The sequence below is a fragment of the Rattus rattus genome, chromosome 4, assembly GCF_011064425.1.
Source record: "Rattus rattus isolate New Zealand chromosome 4, Rrattus_CSIRO_v1, whole genome shotgun sequence".
Taxonomy (NCBI): domain Eukaryota; kingdom Metazoa; phylum Chordata; class Mammalia; order Rodentia; family Muridae; genus Rattus; species Rattus rattus.
This window is the reverse complement of record NC_046157.1, coordinates 30,450,516-30,467,525: the sequence shown is the minus strand read 5'-3', so window position 1 is coordinate 30,467,525 and position 17,010 is coordinate 30,450,516. Positions and strand designations below refer to the sequence as shown.

Genomic DNA, 17,010 nt, shown 5'->3' with positions numbered 1-17,010 from the left:
TGCCTACGGGCCAATCTGATGGATGGGACAATTGTCCAGTTGAGAACCCTCCTTCCTAGGTGCTCAAGTTGGCAACACTAACCAAGACAAATAACGTGGTTTTACATAAAAGCATATTTTACAAAGTACAATCATTTCAAGCCCAGTAGACAAGATAAAGGCCTATACTTAGTGAGACTTGAGGCCCCTGAAATTATTTTGAAGGATGTCAGAATCCAAAGACCCTAGTATCACAATTTCTTGAATTATTTTTCTATTGCCACTGATTACTACACACACACACACACACACACACACACACACACAAACACACACACACACACATACACACATACACGCCTTGCTTTTGTCTTTACAAAAACGGTTCTTTTAAGATAATACACAGCCTTATGAACTCATGTTGAAAGGACTCTAGCCAGCTTGAGCAGGCAAAGATGACTTTGGAAGTCCTTGCCCTTCTCATTCATTTCCTCTGCCTTGCTGGAAACTGTAGCCCCCAAGGTCTATTCCCTTATTTGGCCACTTCCTGCTGAAGCCCACTACCAAGTCCGAAAATCAAAGTATTTAAGTCCAGCAAAAAGCCCCCTGTGGCTGTCTTAGTCCTAATTAACATGTCCAATCAAAATTAAACACCTCATCCTAGCATGGGTTTTATCCTTTTACCTTTATAATCTGCCCTTTTCCTATGGACCACATCTGTCTTCTCTCTATCCAGAGACAGTCCTATGTCCCCCATCTGGAACAAATACCCCTTCCTCCTCTCTTGTTTCCTCCTCTTTCTCTGTCATCCCCCATCTCCAGACTTTGTCTTTTACTCCCTGCCCTTTGTGTCTGTGGGACAAATCTTCTCTATGTGGTGGGAACTTGGTCTAGGGGTCCCTTCAGTGTTCTTTTTATTTAGGATAGTCATAAAGTGGATGGTAGTTCAAAGAGTACTGAAAAGTATGTGCATGATAAACAAACATGGCCAGATTGCCTGACAAAAGACTTTAGGTTTTCACCCATACAGCAACCATATGTGAATGAGTGTTTTCAGTATTTTTGCTTGTGGCTGCTCATTTGAATGTTTAGCAATCTGGTGAGTGGGAAAATGTTTGGGAGAGAACAAAGAATGTTTGATGCGACTCCAATAATGTGACTGGCCCCTAGAATTTTTACCCCCATAGGGGTAATCAAAGAAGCCTAGCAAATTTTGTCACAGGTCTTTGGGTCCTCCGGATGGTAACACGGTTTCCCATTTACAAACGCTCCCTTTGACCATAGCTCCTCTCTGAGATTTCTGCAGCTTACTGCGATGAAAAACGGCCAAGGACGCCTAATGTCACAAGCCAAATGCCCTTTGGGGTACACAGAACAAACTAGTCGAGACAGCCGCACGCCAGACAGCACCCTTGCGCATGCGTCTCCTCGGGAGAAACAAATCCCACGTGATGCAAGTTAGCAACCTCCGCCTTCCTGCGGACTGCGCGTGCGTGACCTCGGGACCGCGCGACCGGTGCACGTCTGTAGCGGGCGCAGGGGCAGCTGGGAAGATGGCTGCCTGGGTACCTTGTCGGAAGTGGGGCTGGGCGGCTGTGTCCTTCGGCCGGCACCGAGGCCTGATCGCGTCACTTGCTCGGAAGCCCCCACGGGCATGGTGGCTCTCAGGTTAGTGTAGGGGACGGTGGGGTACTGGGGCTCTTTCGAAGGCCTGGCGATCGTCCAGTGCCCGCCTTGCGGGCTCGGCGCGCCATTCAAAACTGCTCTGGCTTTCTCGGCACTGAACACTTCTGGGGAAGGCTGGGAGAGTCTACTCTCCTGCTGAGGCTCTGGGGCGTTCTTGGAGGGTCCTTGTGTTTACATTGCGATTTAAGGAGCTCCTGCGTTCTCTGAATCAAACGTCAAGACCAGAAAAGAAAAGTTAAGATGTGCATTTGATGTATTTGAATATTAACTGCTTCTAGGGCTTTACCATATTGTGTCAAATGTTTGGCCTTGCCTGTCGCGGACTTAAGGAAACAAAGTATGTATATACAAGTAAATGCCATCTTTGGACCTAACATCTAATTTTTCTTGTTGAAAGAATTGGAATTACTCTACAATGGAAACTAAAATTTGGATCAATAATATTACATACATAGAATACATGATTTATGTGTATAGTTATCCTTGAATAATATCCTTGGAATAGTAATGCCATTATATAAATTAACATGTTTAATTTTTTTTAAAGTATGTAATCAGATTAGCTTAACACTGTACACACACAAAAAAGGAGTATTATGTAATGCTAGAAAGTGTAGTTAGTTAACAAGAGGAACATTTTTTTTTTATCTCTTTAGCAGTATTCATTAACAGTGTATGCATTAGGCTTTCAGCTAATCTATATTATATATAGATTGAAGGTTGAATCTGTTGTTTTACAGCGAACAAACATCAATTCAGTGTAACCGCCTGAAATGAAATTTGTTGGGGGGTTATGCCTGAAACGGGATAAAAAAATAGTTTGAGTAATTAAAGAAATGGGATATGAACATTAATGTTGATACAATCTATTGACCAGCATAAACTGATCCCCAGAAACCTTGTTTTAAATCCAGTTTTCAACTTGGTGCATTTTTCCATACACTAAACGTTTGAATCTATTTGACACAAATAAGGGAAAACTTCAAAACTTTTGATTCTTCGTGTGTGTTTGGGGGCAGGGTATGGTTTGTGAGACAGGGTTTCACTCCCTAGCCTCTTGTCTTTCCTACAACTCAGTGTACAGAACAAGCTGACCTGGAAATTGTAGTGCCCCCCCCCCCCGCCTGTGGCTCTCTACTCATTTTTTTTCTCAAAAATTAAAAGTGGGAAAAAACATTTAGCAGTACACAGGGGAGAGACCCAGAAGCTTTTACAAGCAACATGAGTTAAAGTAAGACTGCTTAATTTTCTTTTTTAATAAGGGCTAGCAAAGAAAGCCCTGTAAGGTTCACCATTTGTCCCGACACATTTAGATAGTTCTAAGGTATATGTGTTCCACTTACAAAAAGGCAGCCAACCGAAGTAGAGCATCAATTACAGAGCTGTTCGAGAAATATGTCTCCAAGAATGATAATTGATCCAAGCTTATTTTTAAAGGAACAGCCGTGTGAAACCCCACATGTAGGAAGTTACGGTGCTTTGTTACCACTTGCTTGCCATTTCTGGGGAGAATTGCTAAGTGGTAATCGGGTCAAACACAGCTCAGTGCTTCGGATATCATTCCCTCCTCAATAAATACTTTCAAGACTCATGATTATTTCACCTCCAATTCCCAAAACCTGGGGTTGCAGGAGCCAGTTTCCCTTTGAAATAATTTTGTAAAGGCAGGGGAGAGAAAGAAACAAAACACACCTGCACTTCTTTCCCCCTATTCATCTGACCAAAGTAGAAGATATGAATTCCTGAAACATCTTTAAAACGGAGAAATCTCAGGGGAAAAGCTGAAAGTGATGTATTTAAATCTAAATGTTCATTGCTAATGTTTAGGATAATCCCATTATGCCAACATGAAGATATTTTTTGATGAGTCTCTTTTTTGTTTTACTGAAATTGCTATTTCATTCTGTATTTTGGGAAAGTATGATTGGGCCTTCCTCTAAGAAGTTAAAATTTTTTGATGCAACCTTAAAACTAAAAATCTCCTACTTGAAGCTTATTTTGACTTTTCCTATCAAATGCAGCGGGTTAAGAAAGTTAAAATGTGAAAATATGTGTGATTTTTTTTTTCAAAAATAATTTTCAAAGTATCATTGACGCTTTGTGTACTTTGTTTAGCTTGCAGACAAAAGACAACGCTCTCTTTCCTTAAACGACCAGAACTTCCAAGCCTGGCTTATAAGAGGTTAAAGGGCAAAACCCCAGGAATTATCTTCATCCCTGGTTATCTTTCTAACATGAATGGTAAAAAGGCAGTAGCGATTGAGGAGTTTTGCAAATCTATAGGTCACGCCTTTATAAGGTAGGAACAATACATTTCAGAGAATATATTGCCATTTAGTATTGAAATTAAGTAAATGAAGTAAAGGCCAGTGTTTTAGTAAATGGAGTTATTTAATAGTGTGCAGACTTTGGTCATATGAGTTAGGGACGTTAAGGTATGGGTGCTGTGCTGGCTAGATTGGCAGCAGAAAGTATAAGGGAGTTAGTAACTTAGTTCTCTAGATAAAACAATCTGTGTGGCAAAAGAATATACTTGTTGGATTTCTTGTAATCTCCTGTGATGATGGGTTTTCCACTGAAGACAAAAGACTTATTCGATCACTGTTTATTACTTTCTAACATGGGTGCTTGAGGCTGAGTAGTGATAATATAGTATAGTACAGCACAGTACAGTATAGTATGTATAGTACAGTACAGTATAGTATGTACAGTACAGTATAGTATGTACAGTACAGTATAGTACAGTATAGTATGTATAGTATAGTACAGTACAGTATGTATAGTACAGTACAGTATGTATAGTACAGTACAGCATGTTTAGTACAGTACATTATGTATAGTACAGTATGGTATAGTATGTATAGTACAGTATAGTATAGTACAGTACAGTATAGTACAGCACAGTATGTATAGTACAGTACAGTACAGTATAGTGTGTATAGTACAGTATAGTATGTACAGTACAGTATGTACAGTACAGTGCAGCACAGTACAGTATGTGTAGTACGGTACAGTATGTATAGCATACTACAATATGTACAGTATAGTATAGTATGTACAGTATAGTATGTACAGTACAGTGCCGTATTATAGTACAGCATAGTATAGTACAGTACAGTATAGTATAGTATACCTCAGGAGTAGAGAGCATGTGTTTAGCACAAAATCCTGGATTCAATCCCTAGCACAACCCACAAAAGAAAATGTTTTTCTAAGTAATATAATATTGTAAGATTGATATTGTATAATTTACATTTCTGCTTTCTTTGTCCTTTACTTATATTATCTGACTGTGTGTGAATATAAACAAGGGTGGGTAGTATTTAGTTAAATCTTAATTTTATATTTGTTATTTTTCTATATTTTTATAGAAAGGTATTGATGTAAGAAAATTGTTGGGTTTATCAATAAATGTTTTTATATTTTAATTTTAAGATAGTTTAATGGGGAAAGCATTGGTATAAAATTGAAGAATAGGATTGAAGAGAAGACTTCTTTAAGTAACTGATAAAGAAGTCAGTAATACACAGTAGACACAAGTTTGTCATCCAGTAAAAGAAGGCTGGGCTAAAGAGAATTTCTGAGTTCTTCTCCAGCACTAGCAGCCTGAAAATCTGTTCAACTAAATATTAAAGAATAGTTTCACTAATGTTCATTCAGTAGTTCTAGAAAATCTAGAAAATGTAGCTACATATAAAACTTGTAGGCATTGTCTGTCAGTACATTCGCAGGAATTTTGTCATTAGGTAGATGTAGTCTAATTCTTTTTAGCAAAATTACTTTATTTTCATTCTCAGAAGTATTTTAAAACCTCTTAACTTGCTTTGAAGACTGGAGCTGAATTGTATGTTAAGAATTGTGAATTGTGTTTGCCCTTAAGCAAGGGGTGAGAGCACTCAGGTTATTAGGCAGATCCACCCATCAGAATGGGATTCAAAAGGAAATTAAGATGAGAGGCACTGAGGAGGGAATTAGATGGACAAGACTTTATAAGTGAACTCTGGGAAAAAAATAAAGGACAGCACTGTCTGTGGACAGAGATCATTCACAATTTGATTCATATCTAAGGAGAACATTCATGATCAGAAATATTGCTGTCATTGCTTTTTTTTGTCTGAAAAATAATTTTAATAAAGAAATCAGCATCCTAGGGCTGGGGAGACGGCTCAGTGAGTGAAGCACTTTCTGTGCAATCATGAGTGAGTTCAGATCTCTGAACCCAACTCTGTAAAAGCCGGGTGGATATAGGTGCCCACCTGTAATCCTAGCCATTTGGGAGGCAGAGAAAGGGAATCTCCTGACCAAGCTGTTTAGCCGACTAGTGCAACAGTAAGCCTCAGGCTCAGTGCAGACTACCTCAGTGTATAAGGTAGAGAGTGATCAAGGAAGACGCTTGATGTCAGATTCTGACCCCTACAAGCATGTGTAGTACATGTACCTTTGTGCCACGTACATGTACCCCTCACACATGGGACTACATCCACACATATGTCACAACCCACATAAAAAAAGAACTCACCGTTTTACCGATTTTTGAATTTCATTTGAGACTGAGAGCTTTAGCCAGTTCCAGGCATACTGTAGTTTTCTATATATTGGAAGCTATATAAATATACATTTATAATCAATAGATCTACAGATTCTTTAATTAAGATCTTTTGGGAAACATTGTAACAGTGGTGAGTGTAGCAACCTTCCAGATTCATTGTGTGTGTACATGATCATATGATATGTAAGCATGATCATGCATGAGTATGTGTATGTGCATGTGTGTAGAAGCCAGGAGACAACCTCTGTTGTTATTTTTCAGGAGTCATTCACCTTATTTTCAGAGACAGGGTTTCTTTCACTGGTTTGAAGCTTCTCAAATAGGTTAGACTGGCTGGCCAGAGAGTCCCTGATCTACCTATCTGCCCCTCCAGCACAGGTACTGAATGAGGAAAGTTCACGAGATGAAGAGATGTGACTTAAAGAATGACTAGTTTCACCAAACTAGGGGAAGGAAGACTTTACTGGCTGTGGAATAGCATGCAAAACTCATAGTTATAAAGGATCTGGCCAGGAATTGGGACTAGTTCAGAATGACTTGTGAATTTGATAATCTGCGGCCATGATAGGATACTTCATAATTTATTGAATTGGGACCTTGTAGGAAAGGTAAAATCCAAAGATTAAGACAGATATTGAGCTTGAATCCCTAGGAAAATGTAGGCGGAGGAATTCATGGTGAATCTGATTCTAATCTTGAGGAGCAGTGAGTGCTGTGAAGAAAACAGGAAGGCGTGCAGAGCTGTGAGAGAAGCACAGTGGTGGCATGGGACACCCAGAGCCAGCTTTGCATTGCATGCAGGGCTTGAGCTAAAGGACTGCATGAGCTGAGGCATATCTAATGGACAGCTGCAGATAGAAGTGTGCTAAGTAGAGGTGAAAGGTCACGGGGCAGGAATGGGGATGGTGCATACTCATCTTCAAGCATGAATATGACAATGCACTTTCAAGGGAAAGAGCTCACTAAGAAATGAGGTCAGAGAAGCATAGTAAGGGTTTTGAGTTTTATTAACTACACAGAGCATGCATGATACAATGTTTCATTGAGGAGGATCGTTCTGACTCCTAGGGACCAGGCTATGAGGATAGAAAATGGAAATGAGAAGAGACCTAGAATACTACTGCATTGGGTGGATGGAGATGATAACTTGAACTAAGCTAAGTACAGTGAGGATGGAAGAGAGCGATTGTCGTGAGAGGTGGTTGGAAGTTAAGCCAGTAGGATTTAGGAAAATACGTGTTGACTGATGTTTACTGTGGTCAGTCATGGCAGTAATGAAAGTGCCTTACTTTGCTTTAAAGTCAAATAAGCAAGCCTGGACACGTCAGACACTTAGATGTAAATCTATGTTTTCTTCTTCCAGGTTTGACTACTCTGGGGTTGGAAGTTCAGATGGTAACTTAGCAGAGTGCTCAGTGGGGAAGTGGAGAAAGGATGTTCTTTCCATCCTTGATGATATAGCCGAAGGACCACAGGTAACCGGCTTTGTTAAGTAGTTTTGTTAAGCAATGTTTGTTTCTTTAGGTATGACAATTGATAATACTTTGTCAATTTCTATAATTTTGATTTTGATGAGCAATTTGACTTAAAATGATTATATTTTTACTTTTTACTTCTCATTGAAAATTAAGTTTGCTTTTATAGTTCTATATTATAGTCATAATGGCTTTAAAACATTAATTCTATCAGGATACAGAAGCAGATGCTCTCTTGAGTTCAAGATGAGCCTAGTATACAAAAATAGACAACACAGAAGAAACGACTCAGAAGACAAACAAGTTAATTTGAATGAATTTTACTTTTTGATACATATTAGACATATATGTATAGTCTGGGGTCTACAGGGATATAAAAGATGCAAAGTCCATGTATTTCTATCAAACCAGTCTCTTTATAGGGAGTGTGGGAATCTCTTTGAAGCCATGCATACTTGTTTTTAGATACTGGTTGGATCCAGCCTTGGTGGATGGCTCATGCTGCATGCTGCAATCGCACGGCCAGAGAAGGTCATAGCTCTTATTGGGATAGCTTCTGCTACAGATGGCGTGGTGACACAGTTTCACTCACTTCCTGTTGAGGTAGGTCATGACCCATTTGGCAACCCCAGGGAGTCCTTCCTGTCTTCTGCCTTCTCCCTCTGTACTTGTGCACCCTCTTCGTCTAACTTATTGCAGGCTTTTGTCTTTGCTGTCCTTTTGCTCGGTCTCTTGTTTTAAGGTTTTATTTTCTCATGCCTCTTTTTAAACATCCTGCCAAATACGCAAGACATGGTACTGGAGTCATATTTCAGACTTTCTTTTTAGCTCAGCTTTCCTGATATCATTGACCTGTGGGGTTCCAGGTCACAGTCTACTCTCTACCCTCTTAGTGTCAGTTCATGCTGTGTGAGTGCCTGCACTTAGGTCATGTGAGACTGCACTACACATGCTAAACTACCTCTTTTAGCCCGAAAACAGACTTACGTTTTCTGGGCAACAGTTCTCAGCTAATTAGAGGTAGAGGGTTTTGTTTTGTTTTTTGACTTTTTTTTCCCCTGGCTCTGTTGCTTTGTTAGCATTCTTTGCTAATAATTTTTGTGGTACATCAAAAAAAAAAAAAAAAAGCAAGCCTTTTCTTTAATGTTCTTCAGCAATTCATTGTAAGAATGAAGTGTCTGAAATAACTAGGAAGATAGCTGTTTTCGTAAGTTCCAATTGGATATGCGTTTAGGCAGTGTCCTAGTTAGGGTTTCTGTTGCTGGGAAGAAACACTATGGCCAAAGTTGGTGAGGGAAAGGGTTTATTTGACTTGCACTTCCGCTTCATCATCAGTCACTGAAGGAAGTCAAACTGGGCAGGAGCCTGGAGACAGGAAGAAAGCTGATGCAGAGGCCATGGAAGGGCGTTGCGTATTGACTTGCTCTTCATGGCTCACTCAGCCTGCTTTCATATAGAACCCAGGACCATCGGCCTAGGGATGGCTCCACTCACAAGGGTCTGGGCCCTTTTCCATCAATCACTAATTAAGAAAATGCTGTCCAGACTTTCTACAGCCCTGTCTTGTGGAAGCATTTTCTAAGTTGAAGTTCCCTTCTCTCACATGATTTTAGATTGTGTCAAATTGACATAAAACTATCCAACACAGACAGTTATGCACAAGGACAATGGATTGAGCAACATCTGAATCTTCATGCATTGTTGTTTTATTGCATTCATTTGTGTTTTCCTCTCCTGTGGAACTAAGTTCCTGGTAAGTCAGAGACAATAGAGACTAAAGGGGAAAACATTGTTTCAAAATGATCCAGACCTGCTATCAACCTTGAATTTCATTCTGAATCAGAAATGGGAGATATGCTCAACAAGTTCCTCTCCACAGTAGAGCTTGAGAACCAGATTCGTAAAACTCAGGATAAAGGGGCCATGGGGAGGACCTAGGGGACACAATAAAAATGTATAACTTTGACGAATAGAAGGTTACTGATTTCTGCTTAGGGTTCTTTAAGACCTATGCTACAGAGCATCTGAGTTTGTCCTAAGTTCATGTTGTTCTCGGTTTCTTAAGAAATAACAGTGTTACTGGAGATGAGGGGACAGCTCAGTTGTTAAAATGTTCCGCATACAAGCTTGAGAATCTGAGCTAACCCCAGGCGTGCTGTTTTGTTTGTCCTGATTAATGATGACAGGCTGGGAAAATGGCAGAAGAGATAAAAACACTTGCCTGACAACCTGAGTTCTGTAACAAGCCTGGGACTGACATGATAGATAAAAAAAACCAACTCATGTAGGCAGTCCTGACTTCCACACAAGCACTGTGACACACACATGCATCCTCACCTTTTCCCCACAGACGTAAATGTAATGATGATAGTAGTAGTAGTAGTCATAGTAGTCATAGTAGTCGTAGTAGTAGTCGCAGTCATAAGTAGTGGTCATCGTCGTCATCATCATCATCATCATCATCATCATCATCATCATCATCATAATCATTTATTGCTAGGTATACTGGTGTGCCCTTGTAATTCCAATACTGATAAGACAGACCAGTAGATCCTTAGAGCTTCATGTCCAGCCACCATAGTGTACTAGTAAATCCAGCCTCAAGATACAGGGTGTAGGCAGGTAAAATGGCTCAGATATAAAGGTTCTTGCTGACAAGCCTGATAGCCTGAATTTGATTCCCAGAACCCATGTGGTGTAATGAGAGAGCCAATTCCTGACCACTGTACATATACTATGGCATGCACACACAAATAATAAATGTTACAGTAAACAAGGTTCATAGGAGGGCTGGAAACATGGTTCAGCCGTTAAGACCATTTGCTCTGCCTTCATGAGGACCAGAGTTAAGATGCCAGCTTCATGTAACAAGCCAGGTGTCCCCTCAGACATCTGCAGACCCAGCTCTAGAGGGGAGAAACAGTCACAAAGGCTCAGTGGCTTCTAGTCTAGCCGAGGGAACAGCATCAAGGTTAGAGGTGAAACTTGGCTACAAAAGGACCAAGTGGAGAGTGATAGAGAAAGACCCCTGCCCTCCTCTGGCCTCTGTGCATACAGTCATAGACACATAAGCAACACACACAACTTCTTTTTCTCTTTTGGAACAGTGGACCATGTTCCTGAGAAATGTCAACCGAGGTGCACAGTGATACACACAAATTCACCTCATGAGAGTCCTGATGTTTTTTCCTGTCAGGTAAAATTACAAAGTTGGTCTTCCCTGTACTCATCTCTGATGTCTGAATTCTTTTCTCACTTTTTTTTCTCAAATATAGTTCCTTGGTGTTTGTGTTTTTTCTACTCTTTGTGAATTTGAAACTTTGACCCATTGCTTAATCCTCTTGACTCACCAATACAATGCTTTTCATGATAGGAAATTTTCTCAAGAATATTGCAGCTTGAAAAGGAGTTCCTTAAACATGTTTTGTTGTTGTAAATGCCAAGGTCTGCGCACCTCTCCTTTTGCATATGAGTAAATAGATTGTTTGCATGTGGATGAGGTGGGCGTTGAAAATCAAACAGCAGGTTTCTTAGGTGGGGTTTGTGTTGCTGTGATAAATGCCTTGACCAAAAGCAATTTAGGAGGAAAGAGTTTATTTCACCTTACAACTTTCAGGTCCCACTTTTACTAAGGGAGAAGTCAGAGTAGGAGCTCAAGGCAAGAACCTGCAGGCAGGAGCTGAAGCAAAAGTCATGGAGAAATGCTGCTTACTGGCTTGCTCTTGATTTGTGCCTCTTACTTTCTTACACAATTCGGGGCCACCTGCCTAGGTGTGGCACCACCACAGTGTGCCGGGCCCTCCCGCTTCAGTCATTAATCAAGAAAAACCTGCATAAACTTGCCTGTAGACAGGTATTAGGGAGGCATTTTCTCAGTGAATGTCCTCCTTCCCAAATGGTTCTAGCTTGTGTCAAGTTGACATTAAACTGAACAGCATCATGGAAAGGACAAGGCATTACCTCCACATCGACCACTAGCCCTAAGGGGTGAAGAGCGGCCAGAGAGGGTGTCACAGCCCTTGGAGCTGAAGTTAGAGCAGACTGAGATGTCCAGTGTGGGCTCTGGGAACCTAGCTTGGCCCTGTGCAAGAGGCGGGAGCACTTTAACTGAGAAGCCTTCCCTCCAGCCAGAAAATTCCAAAGTTTAATAAAAAACATTATTGAAGGCATATATTACAATCTGAAAAATAATCCTCAAAGGATGTGTTGATGTTTCTTTTTACCAGAATCTAGGACTAATATTACTGTTCAGTTTTCAGGGTGCTTTTTTAAATCTTCTTTATTACCTAGAGTCCTGAGAAGTAAAAGCTATGCACATTGTAAAACTTTCTTTTGCTAACTGGTGGGGCGCTGCTTTAATCCCAGCACTTGGGACACAGAGGTATCTAAGTTCGAGGCCAGCCTGATCTACGAATGAGTTCCAAGATAGCCAGGGCTATACAGAGAAACCCTGTGTTGAAAAAAAAACCACTCTCACCACCATCAATAATAATAGTGATAATGATAATAATATTCTTTCAACTGAAAATTACCTAAGTATATGAGTAATTGTTTTGAAATTTCAAAAATAAATTACTTTAAGATTTGATTTAGGACTGGAGAGATGGCTCAGTGGTTAAGAGCACTGACTGCTGCTCTTCCAAAGGTCCTGAGTTCAATTCCCAGCAACCACATGGTGGCTCACAACCATCTGTAATGTGATCTGATGCCCTCTTCTGGAGTGTCTGAAGACAGCTACAGTGTACTCATACATAATAAATAAATAAATCTTTTTAAAAAAATGGTTTACGTAAACATTAGTGTCTTGGGACCAATTTCCAGAAATTGCTGCACTTTTCTTCCCATCTGTCTTCCCAGTCAGTTGGGGTTAAGCAGAACTTGACATAAGAACTTGTATGATAGGGAGATCTGAGTTCGCTTGATAGCGAAAGCATTTTGAGTTTGGCCTTTGAATATGAGTTAACTGTAAGCCTTCATGCTCTCCTTTGTAAAGGGAGAATTGTTTGTAGGTTTGTAGATTCGTGGAATCATTACAGAATTATTACCAGAATTGTGTGAAATTATATATATATATATATATATATATAAAATGTACCTTGCATCTAGTAATTAATTTTTGTTTTCTTTTCATGGGGTCTCCCTATGTATCTCTGTCTGGCCTGAAACATGAACTGGCTCTGTAGACCAGGCTAGCATCAAACTGCTGGGTGGGCCTGCCTCTGCCTCAGGAGCACTGGCGTTAAAGGCGTGCACCGCCTTGGTTCCATGTGTGGTGATCATTGTTGCTGCACTTGTGTTGCCTGTCTTCTTACTTGAGGACTGCCTTCCTCAGATGTTCAAGTCTGCTAAAGAGTTGTTGATATTCGTGTTTTTTTTTCCCACTAGATGCAAAAGGAAATAGAAATGAAAGGTGAATGGTCCTTGCCATCAAAATACAACAAAGAAGGCTATTACAGCATTCCTTACAGTTTCATTAAAGAGGCAGCACATCACTGCTTGTTACACAGCCCCATTCCTGTGACCTGCCCGGTACGGTTGCTCCACGGCATGAAGGACGAAATAGTTCCTTGGCACAGATCCCTGCAGGTTGCCGACCGAGTAGTCAGCCCAGATGTGGATGTCATCCTCCGGAAGCACAGTGATCACAGGATGAAGGAGACAGCAGATATCCATCTGCTTATCTGTACTATTGATGACTTGATTGACAAGCTTTCAACTGTGACTCTCTAGAACCGCACTTGTGCTTGGTGTGCACTCTAGTGCGTCCAGAAGATTGAAAGGATGGTAGTAAATCAAAGACCCGGGTACTTCAGGGTTTCCCCTTCTAGTATGTAAATATCCGATACGTATTTATTTAATGATGTGTTTGCACAAGTACACAAATTGGGAGAAAAATATTAGCTGCTGTTTGGAAATTTTTGTCCTCCTTTGATATTTTTCCCATTAAAATAGTACCTATTTTTTTTTATTAAAGAGATGTTTACCTTTCTTATGTACACTTTAGCTGTGCCAGCTCTCAATTGTGTTCCTTTCTTCTACAATAAAGCTTGAATAGTTTGGGTTTTGTCTGGTACCATTATATATGGAGGTTTGTAAAATTCTGCTTTTAAAATACAATTCAGAAAATAGAGGAGGATGTTTATTCAAGTAATATGAAATGATTATTGAAATGTCTGAAGCATGATAAAGTTGGGAAAATGAGAGTGCCATGCTATATTTAAAACTAAAATTACTGTTTAATTATCTTAAAGGTTAAGTTTTATTGTGATGTAAAAGATACTTTTAAATTTTAAATTGTCATTCTTATGGGAGTCTTCCAGAATTTTTAATTTTTTTAAGTTTATATGTAAAATAATAGGTAATATAATTTCCAACACTTCTTTCATTTTATCGTTGGACCTCACTTACACATATCCTCTGCTGTGTCTCTCACTCTCTGCTTCCCCCACACCCTTTTTCCCCCCTAGTCCCCTTCTGCTTTCATGCTATGTCTCTGTATGAAAAAACATAGCTCCTATTTCCTTTCCCCACCGCTGCCCTTTCATGCTCCCTAACATCCTTTAGAGCCTTCTCTGCAGTCTACTTTCTCCAGCCATGCAATATGTGTATTTAAGTCTATATTCTACATATGAGAGAAAACACTTTCCATATCCAATCGGTTTCTCTTTACAGCATCTCAGTTCCACCATTTTCCTGCAAACATGCCTTCTAGTTAAATGGTATTCATGTAATGGTGCAGTAATTTTATATAATGATTGGTTAGACTAAAGAGAGATATGATCTTTCTGCATTAACCCTGCTTTGGGGAATACGATTAGAGTGGCTTAAGTGCAAGTAGTTGGGTGGATACCACTTTAGTCTGAGTGGCAGAAGGGTAGAGTCAGTAAGGAAACATGAAATGCTAGTATAAGGCATGGCATCTAATAACTACTGAGGTATTAATGTATATTAGCCTTTATATTAAATTGTAGTTTGTTCTTTAGTTATTAATTTTGGCTAGACGTTAGCCTTCGTGGGTTATATCTGTCTATGTTAAGGTGACAAGATAACTCATAAAATGAGCATGTGTCGAAGACTTAATTGATGTCATAAATGAGAGTCAGCAGACAATAAACCTGGTTGAAAGGACAGTTTAAGAAACATAGTATTTATAGCCCATGAAGAAAAGGGTGATAAAATTTCTGTGCAGGAAAGTGTTGCAGTTGGATGGCAGATCATCCTGAGAAACATTCCTTATGACTTGGCTTTTGTCTGTCTGGGAACTTGGATTTCAGGGACTCCCACTATGGCCAGAAATGAGACTAGTAACTCACTGTGCGTAGTCAACTCTGCAAACACTGGTTTATGCTTAACCTGGCTTTCTTCCCTGGTGCCCAGAATGTTGATATATGTGGATCAGAGATTACCTCTGAATAGTCCAGTAAAACCCCTTGGCGCCGCCTCTTAACAAGCTTTCTTGTGGATGCTATCACATGAGCTATTAGAGCTCTTTGCTGGAGACCCAGTTTCGCCTGTGTGACTCCAGTGTGGATTCTTGGAAGCTTACCCCCAGTTTCCCTGGGCTTCACCCCATGTGCCTTTTTCCTTTGCTCATTCTGCTTTGGATCTGTTCACTCTAATAAATCAGTAGTGAAAGAACTGTATGGTGAGTCCTGTGCATTCTCACAAGCCTGCACACCTGAGGGGGTCTCCGGGGCCTCTGATGCACACACATTAAACTAATGACTACTCCTTATCCCAGAGAAAATCAGGAGGAAAAAAGTGAATCCTCTTGGCCTTGTTCCTTCGAGCTAGAAAAGGACCATTTGGGGACCCCTTTGGTTAGATACTGCTAAACATGAAGAGTATTGGAAAATGAAGGGGACAAAGTCCCCCCTCCCCACTTAGAGTTTTCTGGGGTTGAAGTAAGGAGGTGGGAGAGTCAACATTGTCAATGCTACATAGCAGTTAAGGTAGGGATTGGAGCTCCGGGCTGCACTCCATAAGGTGAGTGACCCATCGCCTGTGTTGATGCAGTTGATGAGTTCAAAGTACAAAGTGGAGCTTAGCTACATCCCAGCACATGTACTAAACCTGCAACAGCAGTTTTGCCCATTGTGCCTTACTTCCAAGTCTCAAAATGGTATAAACCTACATAACATATCTAGTAAAGAAGCACAACACATTTAGAATAGTGATGTGCAGGAGGCTAGCTTCCTGGTTTTTGTCTTCTGCGTGGAACATAGTCCCGTGAGGAACTGATGGTCACCAACCCATAATGCTATAGGAAAAAGGAAGCAAGGAAGTGGTGAGGCTTTTAAAACCAAAGGACCTATGATTTCCTAACAGGAAGACCTCAGATTGGATTGGTATTTTTTCATGTTTATGCAGATGTTCAGTGCCTTCCCCCCAGTTTTTGTGTGTGTGTGTGTGTGTGTGTGTGTGTGTGTGTGTGTGTGTGTGTGTGTGTTTTAACAAAAGGAAAGCCTTATTTAGTTTGGCAGGAGTTAACATCACAGAATTCAAATGAGATTACATTGATATTTTCACCATCAAGTAAAACTTCCAGTTACATCGAATTGAACTTTTGGCCACAGGGTCACCATGGAAACGCTTAAACAACTCAGGCTATTGCCAAGGCTATTCCACAAACCCATGGTACGGTCCTACTGCTAAGACAATGCTTGCATATCTCATTGAACAGAGAGGTTGAGCTGGTGTCTAAAGCTTTCACCCCTAATGACTGGCGTCCGTAGTACTGTCTGTAGTACTGAAGTAATGAGTGCATTCTTCATGTTACCACACGAGAAAGGTACCAACCCTGTGATCCACATGACCTGCCTGCAAGATGCACTGAGGTAACAACAGTGGTACAGATGTGGAAGAAGCCAATCACTCTGGTTGGCTGAAGGGCCCACTCTTAAGAGATGGAACCCATACCTAACACAGGTCAGTGGTCAAGAACCTTAGACTAGATAAGCCATAGGCCTATGGGGAAACCAACTATTGTTCTGCTAAAGGAAGAGCAATAAGGGACTCCTAATAACATTCCACTAACTAATAACTCCTAATAACTTATCCCACTGATAAGTGCTCAGCCATCATTTAGAGTAGATAGGAACTAACACAGAGACCCACGACTGGGTAATATACAGAGAGAGATTTGGGAACAGCTAGTCCTAAATCTTCATCAAACCCCTCCCTTCAGGGTACTATTTAGAGAGGAGGTAGAGAGACTGTAACAGCAAGAACCGATAGATGACACTAGGAAAACAAACCTACTAAGGTCCTACTACATAGTACCTTTAGACAAAATAGGACCGACTTACCTAAGAACTCACA

At 40.4% G+C, this 17,010-nt stretch overlaps 1 protein-coding gene across 2 annotated transcripts; it reads left to right on the top strand.

Moving 5' to 3' along the window:
• The first annotated feature begins 1,478 nt into the window (after nt 1–1,478).
• Abhd10 (abhydrolase domain containing 10, depalmitoylase) lies at nt 1,479–15,330 on the top strand. Of its 2 annotated transcripts, none has more exons than XM_032900254.1 (5): nt 1,479–1,647; nt 3,781–3,964; nt 7,578–7,689; nt 8,155–8,292; nt 10,797–11,863. In XM_032900254.1, the coding sequence occupies exons 1-5, from the start codon at nt 1,533–1,535 to the stop codon at nt 10,836–10,838; spliced, it is 591 nt and encodes a 196-aa protein (XP_032756145.1). In that variant the 5' UTR covers nt 1,479–1,532; the 3' UTR covers nt 10,839–11,863. The 2 variants fall into 2 exon arrangements, with proteins under 2 accessions (XP_032756145.1, XP_032756144.1); XM_032900253.1 differs by lacking the exon at nt 10,797–11,863 and adding an exon at nt 13,075–15,330 and having other exon boundaries at nt 1,482–1,647.
• Nucleotides 15,331–17,010: the final 1,680 nt, after the last annotated feature.